The sequence below is a fragment of the Camponotus floridanus genome, unplaced genomic scaffold (genome assembly GCF_003227725.1).
Source record: "Camponotus floridanus strain SB8 unplaced genomic scaffold, Cflo_v7.5 scaffold23, whole genome shotgun sequence".
NCBI classification, from domain to species: domain Eukaryota; kingdom Metazoa; phylum Arthropoda; class Insecta; order Hymenoptera; family Formicidae; genus Camponotus; species Camponotus floridanus.
Window position 1 is genome coordinate 120,500 of NW_020229359.1, and position 24,226 is coordinate 144,725.

At 33.7% G+C, this 24,226-nt stretch overlaps 1 protein-coding gene across 2 annotated transcripts in view; it reads left to right on the forward strand.

The window, feature by feature from the left end:
- LOC105257819 (protein cortex) overlaps nt 1-23,876 on the forward strand; it is a 41,872-nt gene extending 17,996 nt beyond the window's left edge. The window contains exons 1-9 of one of the 2 annotated variants that reach the window (XM_025408805.1): nt 1,632-1,806; nt 16,968-17,234; nt 17,308-17,380; nt 18,490-18,651; nt 18,729-18,878; nt 19,229-19,382; nt 20,366-20,579; nt 22,407-22,719; nt 23,057-23,876. In XM_025408805.1, the coding sequence (XP_025264590.1) occupies nt 17,193-17,234; nt 17,308-17,380; nt 18,490-18,651; nt 18,729-18,878; nt 19,229-19,382; nt 20,366-20,579; nt 22,407-22,719; nt 23,057-23,187 (1,239 nt within the window). In that variant the 5' untranslated portion in view covers nt 1,632-1,806; nt 16,968-17,192 and the 3' untranslated portion in view covers nt 23,188-23,876. Of the gene's footprint in view, nt 1-1,631; nt 1,807-16,967; nt 17,235-17,307; nt 17,381-18,489; nt 18,652-18,728; nt 18,879-19,228; nt 19,383-20,365; nt 20,580-22,406; nt 22,720-23,056 lie in introns of those variants that run through there. The other variant, XM_011268693.3, reaches the window with a different exon arrangement.
- The last annotated feature ends 350 nt before the right edge of the window (nt 23,877-24,226 follow it).

Here is a 24,226-nt window from a genome sequence, read left to right on the forward strand (position 1 = left end):
GATGTATATATTATTCGCACGACATTCGCGATGACACTTTGACGAGCCTCTGATGAAGCCGTGACGCATAAAACGAGAAGCCGTTCTGACTTTTACGAGTGGCTCGTTGTTTGCTCGAGAAATTATCAGGCAAATGCGCCTTTTATCTTATATGACCGACTCGATAATTCAATTACGCCCGCTCATCAAAAAGGAATGTCAATTGACTGTTGAACATACGCTAGATTAAAGCAAGTTAAAACGGTCAGAAAAAAGTCGAGAAAATAGCTTCATTTAATTTGAAAATTCCATTAAGCTGTATTAGGTGAGTATAGGTTAAGTTATTGATTGATTTCTACGACACGAAAAAGAAATGATGTAAATTAATCATTAAATTGTTTGCTATCATTAAATGAAGAATTTAGAAACCTATTCAAGGAATCATCGGAAGGAAAATATGTTTTTTATATAATATTATACTTTAAGGATATTCATTTAATAGAAACTTATTAATATTTACTGTAATATTGATTTTTATATAATTTAGAAATTTAATAAAGTACAAAGAGAGAAGATTCTTTCTTCGCGATACTTATTAATTATAGTATTTAGAAATTATAATTAATAGAAATTTAGTTAATTAAGTATGTGATATACGGCTGCCCGTTATTAAATTTACAAAGTAACTCTCTCGTATTTAAAAATTTACAATTTCTTTTTTAAATTATTACATTTTTATTATTAAATTTTTAATTAAATTTTTAAGCTTTAAAATTTATACTATAGAATTATTTTTATAAAATTATAAATATTTTTAAAATATAAAAAAATCCTCTCTCTTTCTCTATCTTTTACATCATATTTATATTTAAAATTAACCATTTTTTTCTTGTTTAAATTATTTTATATCAATTGAAAACATTTAATTATTAATTTTATTAAAATCTTTATTATAAATTACTTGTTTTATTTTTATTTTTATTATTATTATTATTTATATGTCACATATTTTACATACATATTAGAATACATCTAAATATTTGAAATATCGTTAAATGTATTAATAAATAATAAATGATTTTAATTTTAATATATTAATAATGACATTTATATGATATAATTTATATGATATAATTTATATGATATAATATTGTAATCTTTTTATATTATTACATAATTTTTTTAAATTTAGACATAATTAAAAATACGTTTCCTTATTATTATTAATTATCAATATTTTTCATTAATCTTTTTTTCTATTTATGTTAAATTTTAAAATTTACATAAATAGCAAAGAGATATAATGTAATAATTAATGTATTTAATAATGAAATATTATTTGGAGCATCTCGATTATTTTTACGAATAGCACGTCAAAGACCAGACTTTGCTTCATTCGCGATACATCGTTGTTAATATATAATAACGCGACGCTGTTGAAGGGGCGGAAGATATCGCGTGACTGCCGGAGAGAGAGTCGGTTGCATCGCTTGCATTTTTATCAGCGCTACTGCAACTAACTTTGTGAGCGAATAACTTGCCGGCCGTAATTCTGCGTGTTGTCGGGCCTGCGTTATTAGCGTCCATCGACTGGTTTTCTTCGTGGTCGGCGCGCGGACCGGTTCGTTATTTAAAAAAGCGGATAACTCGTTATCAGTCGAGAGTTTCGTGATCGGCGTGCGACTTTTTCAACGCGGCGTCTCTCGTATATAACGCAGCTTCCCGCGATATCGGACCGAAGGTCGAAGCAGAAAACATCCGCGAGTGCATTCATTTGCTCTGGCCGTGTAACTTCAACATATCAAGGAACATTGATCATGTCTCAGCGTAAGTGATTTTTATGCTAATCGAGCCTTTCGTTATGCATCTTATTTTAGGAGAAACGAGACGCGCCAGAGGTATAGATGAATGCTTCCAGATAGATATCTTCATCAACTGTATGTATTAAATATTAATATAATTATATTTTAATTGAGAAGAATTCATCTCTAGCAACTCGATCTTTCTCGATCTTATGATAGGATGCAAATTCGCGAAAATGATGCACGACCCAATCAATAGACAACCCCTTTTCGATCTCACGTAATCCGTGGTGCCACTTGGACCACTCGCATCTCTTGCATCTCGCAGGTCCATTTTTATAACGGATTCGACTCTCGACCAGTCGGTACTCGGCCAAGGCTGGTCCGATGCTGGGCCGGCGCTCAGCTGTTCGTTGCGCCTGTAGGGCAACACGAAACCGGTGGATGCGGAAAAAAAGGCGTAAAAGAGAAAAAGGTCGAGCTTGCACCTGTCGTGACGCGGTCGTACAAGGCCGACCCCCGAAGAAACACGAGGCGAGGAGAAGCGATAAACAGGATTCGAGTCTCGCCTTAAGCGAGGTCGAAATTGCGAATCCATCGATCCCCTTGATCGACTTTCGTTGTCATATCGTTAATTAATGCAAAGACGCGATCGTGGAAAATCTCCGTCTCTCTTATCTCGCTCGAGCTCTACAATATCAATTAACAATCATACAACAAAAATAATTTGTCGTTATCAGAATGAAATATACATTGAAAGATATTAATTTTATATTTTTACCTTTTTTAGTGAATTATATGTTAATATCCCTTTTGGTAATTAAGAAAAATAGTTTAAATAAAAATTCATGGATTTTGAGGATTTAAATGACAACATTTTGTTATTTAAATAGTAACAATGAGTATGTTTAAAGTTAGATATTTGCATCGCATTATCAAAAATCTGAAATTGCATTCGCCAATAAAATTCGTTGAATCGTAGCATTTATTCTAAAGAGTGCGCATAACAACAAAAAAGTTTCATGCTTTTTTAAATTGAATTAGTAAAAATATCACTCATCAAAGTAATGATACAAGATTTTATCGAAGATCAGTAAATATTTCACCGACTCTCTTTTACTTCTCAATCTTATATTTCGCTAATTATGACAAACTTTATTAAAAAATATATAATAGTATTATATATAAAAATATATAATAGTATTACATATTATGTTTGCAAGCTGTATTTAAAGCTTTTTCTACTTATTTTATTATCTCAGGAAGAAGTTCCTGGGCATATATTTGGAAAATGAAACAATATGTAATTAATATTAATTCAGTGTATTAATATAAATTCAGAAAAAATAAATTCAGAATTACATATATACTACATTTTCCACTCTCAAGATATGATAAATCCACAAAAAAATGAAGAAGACTTGATTTAAAAAAATCAGATATTTGTTCAACAAGAATATTATTATAAATTTATTTCATATATAATATTATAATATATATAAGACTTATTTTCAAATATTATTGATTAAAATAGACACTATATATATCACTAACCGAGTCTTTCAGTAAGATTTCATTAATTTGATATATTTATAACTGGTATGAGACCATCAGATTATTCGCTATCTGTTAATGATAATGCACTGATTACATTTGAAAGAATTTGTTTCTGACATCTCTTCTCCCGAAGATTTTTTTTTCCAAATTGAATAATCGCGCGATCTTTCCCATTTCGTAAACAAGCTCTGCAAAAGTATGTCTCGTGAGAGTACGAGATACGCAAATACAAATAATATCCAATATAGCAGCGAATACTCCGCACAGTTTATTAGCAACCGGTCGCGCGCGATAAAAGCGTAATCGTTGTAATTTATATTAGCAGCGGTAAAACAAGCTGCGAGTGAAGTGAAAATTAAAATATATCGCCGTGTTTTTCGTCGATCGGCCGGTTCTGTAAAATTTATTGGACTTTTTGCGATGCACGGACCAGTATTCCGTGGCGGACCGGTCCAATAACAATATTAACGTCGGCCCGGAGAGATCTTATACGAAACAGTCGGTGACACGCGGTGTTAACAGCGCTAATGTCACACGTTCACTGAGAGCCAATCCCGGCGGTCTTGGAATGTCGCGTAAAATTCGTGTAAATGCCTTATCCGAAGAAACATGCGATTTCTGATATAATTCGCCCGATAAGAGTTTCGAAATCTGTGTCTTATCGAAAGGGTGACAATATACGTTTAATGTGTCGAATCGATTTACAAAAAAAGTCACAACAAAAAAAGAAGCAATCACGTATTATAAGTGTATACATAGACCAAGATATTCTCTCCGAGAATTGTCTTGTGTATAAAGGAATATAAATAGCATAGATAGAGTACAGAGTTAAATAAGGTACCGCTACTCCAGTATATTTCTTGTCAAAATATCTTTTATTTGATAAAATTTTTATAAATACAATGTTTTCGAGATATCTTATGTCGATACAGGGCATCTGTTTTCCAATTTTTCTAATTTTTGTAAATGAAACTTTGAGTAAAAATTTTGTTAATATTTTGATATAATTAAATCTAAGATTTACATTTTTATATAAACACTTGCAGAAATTTATTTTATTTTATTTTATTTCAATTCGCATAAAATGAATTCTCTTATAGAACTGCTTTCCAACTTTAGAAACAAAAACGTTGTCTATATAATTTTTTTTCTTATTATTTCGTGTTTAATTTTGCTATTTTTCTTAAATGGAATCACTCAATGATTATTCACAATTTATTAGTAATAAAATTAATTTTATTATTAAAAGCAGTAGATAATCATTGATAGTCTCACAATAAGTTACAAGAGAAGACAACACTGCAAATCAGTAAAATTTTTTTAAAAGAATTAATTATATGATGGCTGATGAGTGGCAGTTTTAATCAATGATATTTTAAAAGTTTATCACATTTTATAAGAGTAAAAAATTATAATATATACTCGTATGTATATAATTTCAAATTGGATAGTTTGAATAATTATATGCGTCAATCATCGGTGAAATCTTGCTTATTTTTTAAAATTATTTTTATTAATTCAGATTAAGAAAAGGTAAAGTGTCTTTATACGAAAAATATTGGGATATATAAAGAATAAAATTTTGATGCTTGTAGCTTTAGGGAAGTACCATGATATCAATGTATTGCGATAATGTACGCAAAAATAAGATATCTCAAAAATGATGCATTGTTGGAAACTTTATCAATGAAAAAGGAGACTTATTTTTTCAACATGGAATACAATAATACCAGAACCTCTTTTCTCTCTAAATATTCTATCTATATAGAACACCCAGTATATGTACGAGGCGATATATTCTCTGAGAATCATCTTGTATATACCGCGACATGGTATTTGCGGCTATGTCCTACGCGAACGATCGCGAAGCCCGCTTCTTGGGTGGCTCCTCGAACTCCCCAGGGGTGCCCCCTTCCCTCTTACTCTCCCCCTCAACTGCTTCCTCTCTCTTTCTCTCTCTCTTTCTTTTTTTCTCGAGAAAACACTGCGACATGACGTATTCTAATGATAGTACCACGCCAGGACGTGTTTCTCATCCTTCGTGGCCGCCGTCGAGATTCAGGCCGCTCGATCGAGGAACAAAATTATTTTTAGATTCGCGATGAAACGCCTTTTGTGCCTCGCAACATTGCGTTCGAACTGCCGGCGTCATCACGCCTGGTTAAGAAGCCCGTATATAATTAACTTTCCTCTCTCGATTACGTCGCAGATTACCGGGGAACCGTTTTATTTCACTAATCCTCGCCACGCATCATAGCCAGACCTCGGAGAGGGCATCCGATTTAATCTATCGACGTTGAAAAAAAAGAAAAAGCTCTCTGATAAATCCAATCAGATCGGTTGTCGACGTGCGCGCGGGGGGCTTTTTTCCCCCGCGCGTCTTCCAGTTCCAGTCTCGGTGTAAACTAGTTTTGTGAGACGGGTAAAGAGAAGAAGAGTGTGCATCCTCCAGTGATCACATAATCGTACGTTCACCTCCCAAGGGCCTTCCACCTTCTTCTCTCCCGCTTCTTCCTCTCCGCGCTTCTTCTGCTTCTTCTTCTTCTTCTTCTCTTTGCTCTTCCTCGTCTTCTTCCTCCTTTTCCCTTTTCTCTCTCTTTTCTCCGACCTTCGTCGAGTTTCTATCTCGCCACGCCAATCTACTATCGAGCATTCTTCTAAGGTCGATCGAATCGTCTCTCGCGCTACCTTACACGATATGCTGCCTCTTTCAAAGGGACTCGCGTTCGCACAATGTTGCGGTCGTCGGATTATCTGTACATGCGAGCTTATATAGTATAGCCATCTCTCTATCTACTTATCTATCTCCGAGTATGAAGAGAAATATATATATATATATATATACATATATATACAGGGTGTATATATATATATATATATATATATATATATATATATACACAGGGTGTCAGGGCAATCTCTCTTCCCAAAAAAGCTCTTGTAGCTTACCTCGAGAGCTTTTCAAGACACTATAATAAAGTATCTTTTCATCGAGCACTTTTCGAGTTATAAGGCTTGAAATAATCTCTTAATTTTAGTTTAATAAACCATAAAATAATACAATATTCATTTTTCGATTATCTTACTTTAATACTTTTATGTACAAAATAATGAGAGAAATCAATTGGTGTAAAGAAGACATAATTTAATAGACATATAATTTAATTTATAAGTTTCGAAGAAAAAATATGTAATTTGCAATTAACATTTACATATGTTTTTTACTAGATATTTGATTTATGGTTTATGTAAAATTAAGGGATCATTTCAAGCCTCATAACTCGAAAAGTACTCGATAAAAAAAACCTTATTATAGTGTTTTGAAAAGCTCTTAAGGTAAGCTACAAGAGCTTTTTTGGGGAAAAGATTGCCCTGACACCCTGAATATGTATATTCTGAGAATGAATTTTTAAATAAGATCCCCTCCTCGGAATTCCTCTGGTGAGACTCGAATTTATCTGGAATAATTGCAATCTTATCGCTTATTCCGGGCGTGTCGGACGCAGTTTCCTTGTCCGCATCTAATCAGGGTATAACGGGTCGTAATTGCATAAGACCGTTTATCGATGGAATTTCGAGAAACGGTCACGATTCTTCCGCTTAACGAACGACGTCGACACGTTCGAATTGGCAACGGATACAGGATAGAGAGCGCAAATATTGCTGGCGCAATTCGGAGAATGCGGTCGAGACGTCTCTGGATAGATAGACTTCTTCCTCCTTATTTCATCTTAATCGCACACTTCGACATGCATTAGTCGTGTGTTTGAGGCCTTTTCATCGCGTCTGGAGCATGCGATTCCGAAACATTCTTCGTGATTCCCCCCAACGTTCGGTTATTATTTCGAACCGATCGGTTCCGTGAATGGAAGCGCAACGCGCGCTGCTATCACGTGAGGCCAACACACACCACGAGCCCGACAGGTGTTTATTGATGAAGATAGAGGTGTTCGGTTTACCGCGAACGGCGCGGTTGCTTCACATCGCGCGATGGACGATCTCCAGCGATTGAGCAAGAGCAATTATCGATGGTTGTCGCTTAACGCGATTAATCGAATTGATTTGGCGGGAGGGGGAGGCAATCGTGACAGCTGCCGTGATGGCATTTCGCTGATCTCGCGGAACCAGACACGTTTTCCGCTCCGTCTTGAATCTTTCCTCTCTCGAAAGGCGATAAGCCTTCGGTGTAATTATTAAATTATTAAATTGTTAAAAAACGTAAAAGGGTGCTACATAATTTCTTTTGCTCAAAAACGCGGAATATAAGATCTTAATTCAATATCTTAGAAAAATATTTAAGAAAATTGTATAATAATATTGGGAGTTTCAGTTCCACGATAGGACAAATGGCGAAAGACTCGAACGAATAGAACCGTAAAAAGCTTACCCGATCGCGTGCATATCAAACCACTGGAATGCGTACCTGCGCCTTAATGCACGATTTCACGCGTAATGGCGCAATGAACTTGTATCAATCCGCTCACGCGAGCTCGACGCGAGTCTTGCCATTATTTCAGGACGACGCGATAGATGCGAAAGAATATACAATCCTACGGGGATACATTATAAAATTTCTAGCACGAATAGATAATTGCATGTCTACGAGAAACGATCCATCTTTCTTTCGATGAGGGGAATGGCTTTTAAACATCGTATAAAATATCATAAATATTATATGAGGAATTTGCAAAATGTTCTGTAAATTAATAAATGGATTTCAACCAAATGGAAAAAATAAATATATAAAATATTAATAAATTAAATAAAATTTATAATGAATATAATTATTTAAATAAAATTAATTATTAAATTAAATTAGTACGACATTTCATTTCGGAAAATAAGAAGATAATAATCTCAATATAAATAATCTCAATATTTTATAATGAGAAAGAAATAATATATAACACATGCAATTTATTATGTATACACTACTTGTCGAAGAATAATGTATAAATATCAGATGCATAGATGTATTTCCAGTTAAGAGTTAATTAATTTATGAACGCAGGAATTACACGAGCAAAGTTTGCGTAGTATAAATCGGAAGATTTCGCATACGAAAGAAATATATATGTATACATATAACCGTTTATGACAAAGACACGACAGGAACGCTATCGCCGCATGCGCGCATAACTGTGCACTTGGTACAAATCGATCATTGTGACGTATCGATGGGACAGGGCGATGCTCGCGTTGTTCGTGGACTCTTGGAGCCATCGAGAATTTTCGGAGACCTCCTATGACGACGAAATGCATCTCATCGATGACGTATCGCGGCGTGAAATTCTTCAAGAGAATCAATCCCAAAACCCCAGATATAAATAAACGATTCAATTTAATTCGTAATCAAATTCGGGACAAAATATTATACAATGCTTGACAAGTATAAAATATTAGAAAGGTATAAGCTCCTTGATTTTGTGCGTACGCAAATATAGCCATAGCGTCTGTCGCTCTACGTAATTAATTTCGCGATTATCGTATATATAATTGCTACGTAGTTTTTTAAAGAGATAATTAATATCAAATATAAAAGAGAGATAAAATATATATATTTTATAATATTTTTATTACATTGTAATTAAATATACATGCAATGTACTATTTCATCTACATAAAGATTTGGGACAAAATATACAATGCTTGACATGTATAAAATATTAAGAAGATATAAGCTCCTCGATTTTGTGCGTGCGCAAATATAGTCATAACGTCTGTCACTCTACGTAATTAATTTCGCGATTATCATATATATAATTGCTACGCAGTTTCTTAAGAGATAAAATATTCATGTATATTTAATTGAAATATATTTCGAGAGAGATAAAATATATATTTTAAAATATTTTTATTGAAATTAAATATACATGCGATGTACTATTTTATCTATATAAAAATTCGGGCATTTTCTTCGATTCGCGTGACGCGATATCGAGTCGGAATCCGCTAAAACGGGTTAACGCTCTCGGAAAGCGGAATGAGATAGCGACGCGGGGATACGTTATCAGCGCGTAGAAAGCGCGCAAAGTTACTGCGCAGTTAAGCGGTTAAAGCTATGCTCTAAATCGCGGTATTTGAGACTAGTTGGGCCCATCGAAGCGGCTCGGCTCCTGGCACGGCTCGCGGACCCTCGGTCGGGTCCCCCCGTCGCGGGGAGGGGGGCAGGGGGGCCCGGGGACCCGGGGGGCCCTCGCGCCGAGCTACTCCAATCGAGACGCGCCGCTACAATCGACGAGGAGGAGGAGCGCAAGTAGGTGGAGAAAGAGTTGTGAAACCGTGTGTAGACCTCGCGTAGGTTGTTGCCAGCGACGACTCGTTAGGTCGTCCCGACAAGAGAGAAGCGACGAAGTCGCCGCAGAAAGTTATTGCCGCAGTTAACTCCATAACCGGGCGAGTTTGGCGTTGACCGTCGTGTTATAACCGCGATAACGAGCCCGCAAGAGTGGCGAGAAAATCCTCTCGCGAGAATCCATTAATCTAAATTCGATCGAAGTAATGCGGAATATATTTTCTTATTGCGTATACTGAGTAGACGGAATGTATCTCTCTTCGCCTGTATCCCTCTTCTGCTATGAGTATATTGCGCATTATAGCCCGAGATTTTTCTTTCGCGTTGCTTTCCGCCCACGCTTTGACGTCAACAAAACATGAATCCGTTTTATAAATAAGTTACGATTCGTTGGAAGATTCTATAATATTTTTTTATTACATATATCATTTTATATAATTATTAATTTATTATTATATAATATTTTATATTTTAATTTATATTTTTTTGCGTCGTATAGAAAGAGAGAGAGAGAAAGAAAATATATAATATATATATGTATATACATATATATATTATATATTTTCTTTATATTTCTATATATATATTCTATATATTCTATATATATTCTATATATTCTATATATTCTATATATTCTATATATATATATTTCTATATATATATATATATATATATATATATATAAAATATACTATATAAAATTACAAATAAAATTCTGTTTTATAGTTTGGTCGCGAATTACGCGAATTAAATCGTTTAAAAGCTTTTGGACACTCATCATATAATAAAGTTTTTTTCTAGCATTTTATAATTCTCAATTCCCGTATCTATCCGCGGCGGAAATTTCAAAGGTATATATTAGCATCCATGAGAATGAAATCTGATTTCCGGTAACAATCGTACTACCAAGTTACCCTGCAGAATTAAGAGCGTATTCATCGAGAGATTTGTATTCTAGATTGAGAGATTTATATTCTGAAGAGGGTCAAAAAATTTATCGACGTCCTCGTAATGACTGTACTTTGCATCTCACAATCAGGATTTGCACGATCGTTGTCGGGAATGTCTGAAATCGATTCTGTATGTATATTCGACCAGTTTTTCGCTAGAGAAAAATTATTGATTGTGAGCCTCTCTTTGTCAAGCAATTTAAATCCTGTATTTTTCCTATCTTTATTTTTTATCTCCGTATTTATTCTCAGTTTCTTATTTTATATTTTTAATGCAGTTCATATTTATCGAATTGTATATCAAATTATTATAAATAGATATTACAAAATTTTCGTTTTCGTAAACAACAGCTGAAATATACGAAGAAATATCTCTATTCTTTTCGTTGCTGTAGAAAGATTAATAATGTATGTGATAATAATTAAACGAGTTTTTACCAGAAGATAAAATCATGCTGACGATCCGCTGTCGATTAATGAAAAACAATAATTCAAGAAATTTTTATTATCTGGAAATTATATGCAGACAGATGACTTTGAAAAGAAAAGTAGACGGAAAATCATCACATCTTCTATTATCAAATGGATCTTTAAACTGAAATTTCATTTCAAAAATTGCATATTTAACTTAAAAATATCGACTTTTTTAGAGACCTCTTTCTTTCGATATCTATTACTACCATCTTTGCGACCTAATTGCGAGAAACATTCACAGTATATATCTACATAATGACCGAAGAATACCTATATAATAATCGAAAAATGTTTTTCCAACGTTCACATAATCTTCTGATCTGATATGGTTACTTGAGATGTGATCGAGAGGACGCCTAGACTTTAGTGCAATTCGCAATGCAGTGACTTACCAGCGGTGTTCCTGTGCACGCGTCGAAGTCTCTCTAGGGAGGTTTCCTTCTCTTCGGCAAAGGCGGCGCGAGACCCGTTCGCGCGTGCTTCCGGAGGAACGACGTCGTATGTTTCATTTTTTCATTCATTCTTTCACTTGCCGCTCGTAGGTTGGGTTTCCTGCGGCTCGCAGCATCGCGCGTTCATCTGAATCTCTCTTGAATTCTCCCTGAACAGGCTCTTTAAATCCCTTTTTTAATATCCCTGAATTTATGTGAAATTATTCCTCGCGTCGAGACGACTTTTCCACCCGATCGGGTGGATGATGGATCGGATGATGCTTTCGATCTCTTTTTGGTAAAAGAAACATGGAACTTGGCCGTTCAAAAATTCGATACGTTCGCATGACACGATCTTATGTTCGCTCGTGGTCGAGGAGAGGTCTGTTCATCGATCGCAGCATACGAGATGTTTGCGAAGCGGCCTTTCTCTCACGTTCTAAACTCGCAGGAAGTTGGCAAATCCTTCTTTTTTATCGGTCTTTCCTTTTCTCTCTTTTATCGATGGTCGCACTTTTTATCGTTGCTTTTTCTTTCGTCAAAATATATTTACACGAAATAGGCTAGTGTGAAAATTTCTAAAAAACAGTTCTCGTTTGACGCTTCTCGATAAAACGCCTTTTTTCGTTGCAGCGACTAAAATCATAGGTTTTACTACGAGAATTTCAATTCCTCTGAAAAACAGTGCGATGATTTTTAACAGTGCAACTGCATTCATAAAAACTTATTTAATATTCAAGTCAGTTTGCAATTTTGCACGATATCTATAAAAAGACAGAGAGAAGAAAGAGAGAGACAGGGAGGGATGGCAAATGTTAAAAGACCTAACTGTATCTCCCGCAAGAATTCGAAAAATCATTGCACGGAGATCATTGATCCTTGATCCTTGTAACGACGCCGAGGCCTCCGGGATCCTCGTTTGCCGGAATGATTTTTTGCCTTTCCGCTCGATCGATTCCGACCGGCGCGGCGATCACAGCCAACTCCCACTTCCTCGATCACTTCGTCGAGTAAAACCCCGCGGCGTAATCTAACTCTCGGCACGCACGTCGGAGAATCCGCACGCACCACGTACGTGGTGAATCGCGAAACCGTGATCGGCGAGGCGACGGTGACGATTCACCTTCCGGATCGTCTTCCGCGCGATATTCGACGGATTATGATCCATAACGATCGCAAACACGTACGAACCACGCCTCGAATCACATCGCGGTTAGCATAGGCGCCGAGCCGCATTTTTCACCGAGACATCTCCCAAGAGCGTTCATCATATCGATTTTTTTTAAATTAATCGAGATATGTGTTCGTCCCTGCAATAATCAATTCGCGTTATTTTTCTCTATTTTTAAATATCCGCCTCTTTTTACACGAGCGAGATATATTCCTTTACGTAAAGCGTTTCTTTTTGCGACGAACATGACTGGCTAACTTTGTATCTTCTTCGGGAAAAAAGAGAGGGGATATCTCTCTTCTCCTTCAAGGTCGATAACATAATCATCTCAAGAATGACATGGTAGTGATAAAAATTCAAGCTCCACTGATTAATCGACACTTTTCGACGACAAATATTCGAATGTCATTGTTAATGTTATTACAACATTCGGCTCAGATCGTCAGTTGATTGACTATTCAGAGTGATGGTTGATCGAGAATCGAAACGCAAGAATCGGGATTCAAAGGTGCAAGGATTGAGTGGCGATTATATCGAATTATCACATCGATCCTGCTGCCTCACGATCCGTAAGTGAGAGAGGAAACTCGTCTGAGATTTTTCTCCCTCCGTCCCTTTTCGACCACTACGAGTGGCAGTTCGAGTATCCTCGATGATTATTCATGATCATTCTCGACAACTGCTGGTCACTGGGACGAGAATATACGGCATATTCGATTCGCGAACGCGTATCAAGGTCTCCCCCGCGAAAAGGGAAGGAACCAAGAAGGGACGAGCGGAATCGCGGCGAACCCTGTCCTAGGATAACTCGACACTCCTACTCGTCCAAGCATCAGCGAGCGACTGAGGGCTGCAGACAGCGGGCCCAGAAACGGGGCCCGCCACGCCACGGCCCCGGGGGCCCTCTCGAGCCCCCCGCGCCGTGTTCCAGGACCAGTTCGGTCGCTTCGCCGCCGCTGCTGCTACTGCTGCTGCTGCTGCTGCTGCGAAGGAAGGAAGGATACACGCTGTGCTCTCCGCGAGGACTCCCCACTTCTGCGACGACCTATGTCCTAACGTCGCGCATTCCGCGTCCTGCGTCCCGAGAGACGGTCTCCTCCACCTGATCTTGGCGCACGCATTTCGCGCCCTCGAGATCACGTCCGGGAAATTTGCCCGCGTCTTGCAACGCGTGACGCACGAGATGTTATCAATTTATAAGAATAAGGGCACATTTTATCTAGGTTGTTTTTGTGCACATTTTCCTTCTCCTTCTCTTCTCCTGTTTTAGGATTATTTTGCTCAATTATCAGATCAGTCTGAAAGATTAGGCTCTGTCGAAGGATTTTTAGAAAACATATTTATATGAAGAAAATCTTGAGAATAATGTGTAAAGAAATCAGCTGTTTTTTCATGATACAAAAAATATAATTTTTAGTATTATAAATTTAAAATGAATTTAATTAAATTTAATGTTTCATAAATTATATTATATAACATATAATATAAAATAAATATAATAATATTTACTTTATATTATTTACCCTTTTTCTTTCTACAATATATTTAGTAAAATAATTAAATATGCAAGTAAAATTGATGTGTCTAGGAGATCTTAGATCTAATGAATCTCTTCCCATTGATTTATTAATTAATTTGGAGTAGATTTTTCGTTAGCGATTTTGTCAGAAATATAAAGTTTTTTCTTCCGATAAAATTTACTCGACATCTTGATATTTGAACTGATTGAATCATGATGTCTTAATATATTTATCTCATGAATCAGATCGACAAGATTAATTAATTAATTAATTAATTAACGGTGTTCCAAACAGCTCGTAAACAAAGAAACCAATGAATAGGCGTAATAATTCGTTTTATAGTGAAGCTGTGGATTCGCTAACTCGTTTGTCCCCTTCCTCCGCGGCTATTTGTGCTGCCAATAGCATCATGTGCCCCCTGATGGTCCACCTGGCCCAACCTCTTTGCGTCCGACGGGAGCCAATCGCGTGTCTAACGTACGATCTAATACCATCGCTCGTAACGGGTGTCGAAAGTGGAAGGGAGATCGTCATGCTTACGAGTCGCTTGGGTCCGAGAGAGATTTAGATTGTTGTCGCGTCGCATCTCGCGCGCTTGCGTCTTCATCCCCGGTATCGCAATATTGAATCAAAAATCGGGATCTCATCTCTTTCAGAATCTCTCTGTTCTCGAAACATTCAGGAAGAAACAATATGTTTGAATTTTGCATTATAAATTTTCGCACGCGGTAAAGATAAATCGAGGCCGAATAGATAAAAACGTATCAGAGAGGATTGCATGAATCTTTTAAATATAGAGGATATATTTATATTTTATATTTTTATATTTATTTTATATTTATTTTGTCTTGTTTCAGGAAATTATTCTAAATTATAAAGGGAAAAATAAAAACTGTTAAATTACGATATAAAAACATAATGTTACTTATATAAAATAAAATATATTATGTATATTTGCGTAAAATATATTATATATATTTGCATACGAACAGATATCTTTTTCAAGACTTCTAGACTAGATAAATTTCACGTTGCGCGATAGCGCAGGTGTGCGATATCTCATAAGCTCGTTTAATCTTATAAATTAAAATTTTATAAGATACGAGCGTACACACGCACATATGCACGCACGTACGTACAGACACGCGCGAACGCACGGGAGCATTTTTCGAGTGCACGTGAGATTGGTCCAGCTACAGGAATCAGGTTCGGTAACTTGTCCCATCCATCACTAACCCGGACAGCCAGATGTTCGCAGGGGGTACAATAGTCGTATAAGGTATTACCCCTTCGTGCATAATGCCGCTAGCAGAAATTATCCAGCAGCACCCTCCGCATGGACGTAGAAAATTTTGGATTTTACGTCTGGGGTGTGCGAGGGATTCTTTCTCCTTCTTATAACGTAGCGCGGAAATTGCATCTGCGATTCGCGAATCGAGCGTGAGGCAGGAAATTTTATGGAATTCAGAACACGATGAGAGAATCGATTTAATTCCTTGCATTTTCGTGCTTGAAATTCTCGTGCTCATCAATTTCGACAATTCATTTTTTCTCATTTAATTGCATTTAAAAAAAAAGAGAATATATACACACACACATCTACAAAATATATTATATATTATATATGATTAAATATATTATATATGATATTAATACATATGTTATTAATCAAATTATCAAATTATTAATAAGAATATTTATTAATAATAATTTATTAATAAATTATTATTAACAAATATTCTTAATAATATTAATATTAATAAATATAAAATTATTAATAAATTATTATTAATAATTTATTAATAATTTTATTAATAATTTATTAATAATTTTATTAATAAGAATATTATATATATATATATATATATATATATATATATGTAATATATATTTGAGAAAATTTATACGTACATTTGGAACGACTAAAATAAATATGTACCAAAATCTGTTTTATTTCTTTAAAAGAAAATAGATGAGAGAATTTCCTGAATATTTTGATCTATATACATGTACAATAAATATATATATTGTTGAGGGAAGAGAACACCATATAAATAAGACAAGCAAGATCGCTGTATTTCTTTCTCGAATCTCTTCCCGAGAATATATCGTCTTTTACCGAGAGGAGTATCCCCTGTAGAGTTTTGCCGCAGGTGGTACGGCCCACGAACGAACGGCGGCGGCGGCGGCCTGGCGTTTTCGCATCGCATGCGTCGCCGTCGTTTCGCTGACCGGTTCGAGCCGAGCCAAGCGTCGAACCCCACCGTGCGTCCCGCTCATTCACCGTAGAAATGAAGCTTTCGATTAGCCGCAATATCATGTCAGGTTTTAAACGACACAATCGATCGAAGAGCGATGTGACGCGACGAAAAGTCAAAATAAGCCCGCGAAATTCCACGCATCTTTTTCCAGATGACGGAAGTGCAGATTATTTGGACCACTGACTCTTTTATTCTCGCTTACGAAATTCCTTAAGCTGTCACTTAATTCGTTCACAAAAAAATTTTTTCGTTTCTTATCTTTACAAAAATTATATTTAGCTACTCTTTTATTTTTTGTATCTTGGTTTAAAAAAAAATTGACACTATATTAAAATCTGTTTATATATATATATATATATATATATATATATATATATATATAAAAGAATTTCTTGAACATTTTGAGTCATACACATGTATAATATATCGTTGAAAGAAACGCTATTTAGATAGAACAATTAAGATCACTGTATTTTTGTGTCGAGAATACATAAGTATTTCGTAAATTTCGTAAATTTTGCTTCCAGGATGTTTCACGGAAATGGTTTCTGGCGTCTACCTTTCAAACGGCTCTCGCGGAGAAACCCGAGGAATGTAACGCGCAAAACTTTTTGGATTCGTTGAGCAATATAAAAGCCAAGGTGTGTCCGTCCAAACCGAGACAAATTTATTCGGGGGACAGATTCATACCGTGTCGTCGCGGGTACAGTTTCGAGGCAGCTCACTGTCTATTAAGAAAAAAAGAATCCGACATGAAGACCAGAATTCATAAACTGCAGGATATTCATAAACAAGTACGAGAAATGTTATCCATCTAAAAAATGTGTTATATGTTCAATTATACAATCGCATTTTGATCCTCTGTAGATCGAGTTATTGAATATTACGCATCAACGCGAAGCTTGGCGCGCGTTAATGGCAGAACAGACTATCATACCAGGTAATTTTTAAATTATAATGAATACACACACATATACATTATATATATATATATATATATATATATATATATATATACAGAATGGAAATTGACGATAAATACGGAAATTGACGATAAATATTTTAATGACAAATTCTTTGTAATATTTTAAGACGAATTTTAATACGAAAGTGTCTAGGCTATAATAGTTTTTAAATAGGAAAGTTTAAAGAATGACAGGACTAGAACACTTTGCGTGCTCAAGGGCGGCAAAATGGTCAATGATAAAGATGCTTCCATGAATCAGCTGCTTTCGACATAGGTGAAATTATTGTAAAAATTAAGAGTTTCATTAAAAATCTATTTCTATTTAACCATAATGAAACAGTTTAAAATATTTGTATTCAATAATTTAATATCTTTCATATGTTGATCAACCTCATCATCGAAACAGTTAAATATGACAACATCGATCATGTCAATATCGATATTAAGTTATTGAATAAAAACATTTTAAATTGTTATTATAATTCATTATGGATAAATAGAAATAGATTTTTAATGAAATTCTTGATTATTTTCAGAATAAATAATTTCACTAATATCAAAAGCCGATGGAAGTACTTTTTATCACTTTGCATCTCTGAGCGCGCGAAATTCTAGCCGTGTCATTCGTGATATTTAAAAACTTTTTCCATTTAAAAACTATTATAGCCTTGACATTTTCGTCTTAAAATGACAAAGAATTTGTCATTAAAATATTTATCGACACGCGCGCGCGCGTGTGTGTGTGTACCTAAATTGGTATATATGTGTATACCTCTATATATATATATATATATATATATATATATATATATATATAGAGAGAGAGAGAGAGAGAGAGAGAGAGAGAACGCAGAGCTAAAAAAGCTCGCACAATAATTTCTCTATCTATTATTATTATACATATCTTATATTTATTATTTTTCTATCTTATATTTATTTTTTCTAAATAAAAAAAATTGGTTATTAAAAAAGTTATCTTTGTTTCGAATTCTTCAAAGTCTTATACATGTAAGAAGGAATTTTTTATTTTTTGTTTTAAGCGTGAATTAAAATGCTTATAATAAATAGATATGCTTGTTTAGATTTAAATCAAATCAAGATTCTACACTATAGCAATTCAACGATGCAATCTCAGAATTTGCAGCGTACAGAATCTAAAGAGGAAAGAAAGTGGAAGTGCACGCCGCGCAAGAAAACTTTGATAGGAAACGTAGAAAAAATATTATGTCTTGATTCTTCAGAGGGTACGACATCAATGATATCAATTTAAATTAACCGAAATGTAGTTTACTATTAATTCAACAGTCTCTTTTAATAATAGAAGATAATAAGGTTGGACTAATTGACTGGAGCTGCAACGGTTTAATCAGCTTCGGTAATCAAAATGGCATTTCGATATGCAATAGGGACGGCATAGAGTTGGGGATGTGCAAAGAAAAGAATGCCAAAGTCGTTAAATGGAGCAACGACGGTGAGTAAAATACATCGTGTTAAAAAAATTTATCGCGTCAACATTCGTCGTTTTGCATAATTCGATATTGAAAGATGTGAGATGTTTCTTAAATATTTTTTTTATAAATATATAGCCTTTATATAAGAGTTATGTATCTTCAAGGATAATGTTTCCGAGATAATGAAATTTTTTAAAAGGAATTTATATGATTCTCTTTTACATTTTAGTAAACATTAATAGGAATTCAAAAATCGATGGGGAAGAAAATTATATCATTTCGTTGTTAATGTCTAAAAATAAACGAATAATTATACGATTCTATCACATCTTATTTTATCGACGATAACGTGAATTGTGTGTTATTTTAGGTAGTAAACTGGCGATATGTACAAGTCTTAGGATCATATTATACGATTTGGAAAAGGAAAAGTCCATATGGAATATTTCTTCTAAATGTCTCAGGGCATTACCTCATAGCAATCATTGCATCTGCTGGTCTTTCGATGATCGTTACATCGTTATGTAAATATTGACTCTAGTATTTTAAATTGAATCGATAAAAATGTCACTGAGTCAAACAGCGAGATAAGTTTTTATCAGAGATCAGTGAATATTTCAATATTCGAAAATATTCGTTATTGTTTTTTTTAATTTCATGTGCATGTGTTATTGATTATGGCAATAAAATTTCACTGAAAAATAAATTATAATCGCACACGTGTAAGATATGAATAGCTTTTTTCGCTCTATTTATTTTGGATTATTATTTTTTTTTGGAGAAGCTTTTATATATATGTAAAAAAATGAAACATATATATAAATAATATTCAAAAATCTAAAATTATATAAAAATTACACTTCTTTACTCTCAAGATGTGATAAATCCATAAAAAATGAACGAGATTCTTAGTTAAAAAGTAGATATTTCTTTAAATAGATATTTCTTTAAATTAAATAATTGCTATAAATTTATGTCACATGTATAATATTATAAGATATATTTTAGAACATGATTGAATACTGATTGAAACAGTCATTAACTGATTCTTTCAATGATATTTTACTGATTTGCTATTTATAATTGAGATCACACAACAACTATTTACTATTTTCCTCAATAATATCTCTATTTAAGAAAGTATGATTAATTCTTTTTTCAATATTTGAAAATATGTTAATCGGATGAATGATGGAATTTAGAATCAAACTTTGGTTTTTATTTACCTAATTTTATTGCTCTTGTCGGTAAACAATTTTATAATTTATTATATTCGTCGTTAGAACTATTAAATACCTTAATTAATTAATTAAAATAACGAATTTACCGGACAATTTGAGCATAGATAGTCGAAAAAGATTATATTAATATAATAATTATAATTATAGAGTAATAATTACTAAATAAATTTAATAATTAAGTAATAATTATAAATATAAATAATATTTAAAATAATAAAAAAGTAATAAATGAAAAATAATAAACTTAGTCTTCTGCTTCCTAACAGTGGATGTGAGGAAGCGATATCGGTATATGAAACCGATACAGGCAAATTGATTGAATCCATTTGGACTATCAGATACATGGATTGTATTTCGAGCCTGAATTTTTCGCCAAATTACAAGTATCTGGTATCAACCGACGGAGAACAAAATTTTGGAATATTTACCTGGCCGGATATAAAGTTTTGTTATTACATCGAATTGTCCGATAAAATAAGAGTAAGCCGCGATAAATTATTCTCGAGATATTTCATTTTTTAATACATCAATATAATGCATTTGCTATTTCTTAATTTTTCACGTAGAAACTGGCAATTCTTTATATAATTAATATTTATATTTTTATAACAGAAAATATTTGAAGAAATTTTATTTGAATAGACATATGATAAATTTCCTTACTTTACGTCACACAGCTCAAAAAAATTTTATTTTCAAATATGTTATAAAGAACACATTCCTAAGTAATACACCGTTTGAATTTTGTGGCGCTCTCTCTTCGTTCCTGAGATATGCAATTTTGAAGTTTCATACTTACTTGTATTATCTTTTCGTTACTTTCTAAATATGCTTATATTTTTGTGTTCACATTTCCTGAGGTCATCTTTCTGAATAACTTTCAGAAGGTTTTAGCCGCTTATTGTTATTTATTAAATAGTTATTAACAAAAAAAGTTTCAAGAATAAAATATAATTTTACGACATTATGTATGTTTAAGAGGAAATATAGGCGCACACATACATACACACACACACACACACACACACACACACACACACACGCAGGGGGTGCAAGGGGGGGCCTTCGGCCCCCCTCTCCCGCAACCACCCCGCCGGTAGGGGACGCATTGTGAAGGGTTCAATCATAATGGATATATGCTGTAAAGGCCCTGGCACACAAAAAAACGTAAGCAGTAAAACGTAGTCAGTAAGCAAATTCCAATCACGATTGAACAATAAGGCAGCCATATTAAAACGTAAGAAAACGTAAGAATTCCGATTGGCCGATTTCCTTACTGACTACGTTTCGCTGCTTACGTTTTTTCGTGTGCCAGGGCTCTAAGTTGTAAAGCGAGGTCCATCTTGACTACCGGCGGGATGATTGCGGGAGGGGGGGCCGAAGGCCCTCCTCTTGCACCCCCCGCGTGTGTGTATGTGTGTGTGTATGTGTGTGTACACATACATTTGTGATATTTTTTAATTGTATTAAATTGTATTAAATCTTTAGCGACATGGAAGTCACAATGAGTAAACGTAAACAAAAAAATATAAACACACAACGAAAATATAATATCAAACCGTGTTGAGCAAATGTAAACAAAAATGTGAACACATAAATAGGATATAACGAAAAAATGACATGAAAGTATGAAACTTCAAAATTGCATATCTCAGGAACGAAGAGAGAGCGCCACAAAATTCAAACGGTGTATCACTTAGGAATATCCTCTACAACATATGTGAAAATAAAAATTTTTCGATCTGTGTGATATAAGGTAAACATTTACCATTTTTCGAACTGTGTGATGTAAAGTAAACATTTACCAAAATAAATCATATATATGTTAGACACAAATCGAGACACAAATGCATTGTATTGACATATTAAAAAGTGTAAGATATCTTGAAAACAATGCATTTCCTAAATTGGAATAAATGGAAATTTTACTAAAGAAAAAAAATTATTTTTTGATAAGAAATAGTAATATATCCATATATAGGACATCTTATATATTTTGCACAATAAAGAATTAATTTTTTTATTCGTAACATTCTCTTGCTGATATATTACAAAAGATAGCATCAAATATCTTGGCGGAATTTTTATCTCACGAATCTATTATTAAATATTCGATATAATAAACAAAGATAAAGAATTATAATTTAACGAATAATTATAATTTATTGATTAAATTTATTGATTATAATTTATTGATTAAATTTATTGATTATAATTTATTGATTAAATTTATTGATTAACAGCAATGCTTTTTCACATGACGATTTGTGTGTAAAAGTGTAAAATATTCGTACTCTCTGTTGACAGGCCGTCGCCTGGCATCCGCAGATGTCTAACACACTTTGTATAGGCAGTGGCAGATCGTTGATGTTATGGAACGTCAACAAGAAGACAATTATAGACCATAAGTCTGTCAAATCTTACGACTTTCGCGTGGAAAATCTCGTTTGGAACAAGTTAAGCGGCGAGTTGGTCGTACATTGGACCTACAGGGAGGGGAACAAACGATACTCGATTGTCCCAGTGCTCGCCAGTTTCGATCGAATCGTCGATGCACTGCCACTGAAGCATCAAACGCACATATCCTTCTTGAAATTCAATGGCACGCACGAAGAGCTGAGTATGTGAAATAATTATATTTTATAACACGTTTCAATAACATTTTTTCAAGTTTTAAAAAAGTGCGTAATCTCAATATTTTGAGTGAATGTGAAAAATAAATAAATTTTATAAGGAAAGAAAATACCTTACATTATTTAGAAGCACAACGTGATCTAATTAAAAAATCGAATAATGCTTTTAACTGGATACTTTTTTTTAAAATAATAATACGAAACAGTTTTTTTAAATAATAATACGAAACAGCTTGTTTCTATTGTTATCAGATGAAATATTTTTTAAATCGTTCGACGATTTTATTATCTCTCGATTATATTCAAATTGAATATTTGTTATAGTAACATGCGACAATGAAGTCTTTTCAATATGGAATTTTTTTGGCGAAAAATCCCAGTACGGACGACAAGTACCTCTCTATAATTCAACACGGCAGAAGCAAGGAGTTCTCAATCGTAATCCAATTCGATAATTATATATTTATCTTAAATAACAGAATAATAAGTAAGCTTGAAGCTTTCTGAGGCATTAGCATTAAATTGTATTTTTTTACAAATTTTTTTAGCAAAAGTTACGCGTTTATTTAGATACATGAAAAATATACCAGTAACTTGTAACTCCAGAAATCAAATTTTAAGGTGTGCGGAGAAAGTGCCGCGGTTTAATCTGTTGATGAAATTTTTCAAATGTTTAATACTCATATTATCAGATAGTATGATTTATGCGAAAATATTATCCGTATTTTTACTGTATCAGCGTTATTTCATAAATGAAAATTTATCGAATACCTTAAGATCAGATATGCTCGTGTAAAGTTACAACGAGAGTATGAACATTGAGTAAAGAAAAACACTGTCACCAAGTAACTGACCATTCCTGTTACAATTAACGCAACATACGGTAGATAATTGCTCAGCTCATTAAAATTAATGGCGCTAAAATTCATTTAGACTGATTTAGTATTCGATTTAGCAACGCTCGTAAATGATTAGCTTATCTCGCAGTAGATCGGTAAAGCTCGTACGCCGAGAATTTAAGTTGTTATTGGTATGTAAAAAGAAAAAAAGAAAAAGAAAAAACTGAGATAGAATGTAACCGTCTGGTTTTCCCTGGCCAATCTTCCTGATTTTACAAATCGCGCACACAATTATTAGAATATATTGCATGCAAAAAATATATATATATATAATATAATTTTACAGATGTAAAAATATAGAAGATTGTAAAATAAAAATATAAAGCTTTTCACGTATAAATGACATGGCAATCAGGATATTATATTGCAAACTATATATTACATTTTTTTGTTATTATTATTAATAATGTATATTTCCTGTATATATTTATATTATAATTAATACGCGCGTTTTTATATACATTCTATTATAATTTATATTTATTTATTCTATTTTAATTTCTAACATTAATTATGTAATATGATATAATTATATGTTTACGATATCATTATATTATAATATATAGTTTGAAATATAATATTAATTATATAACAG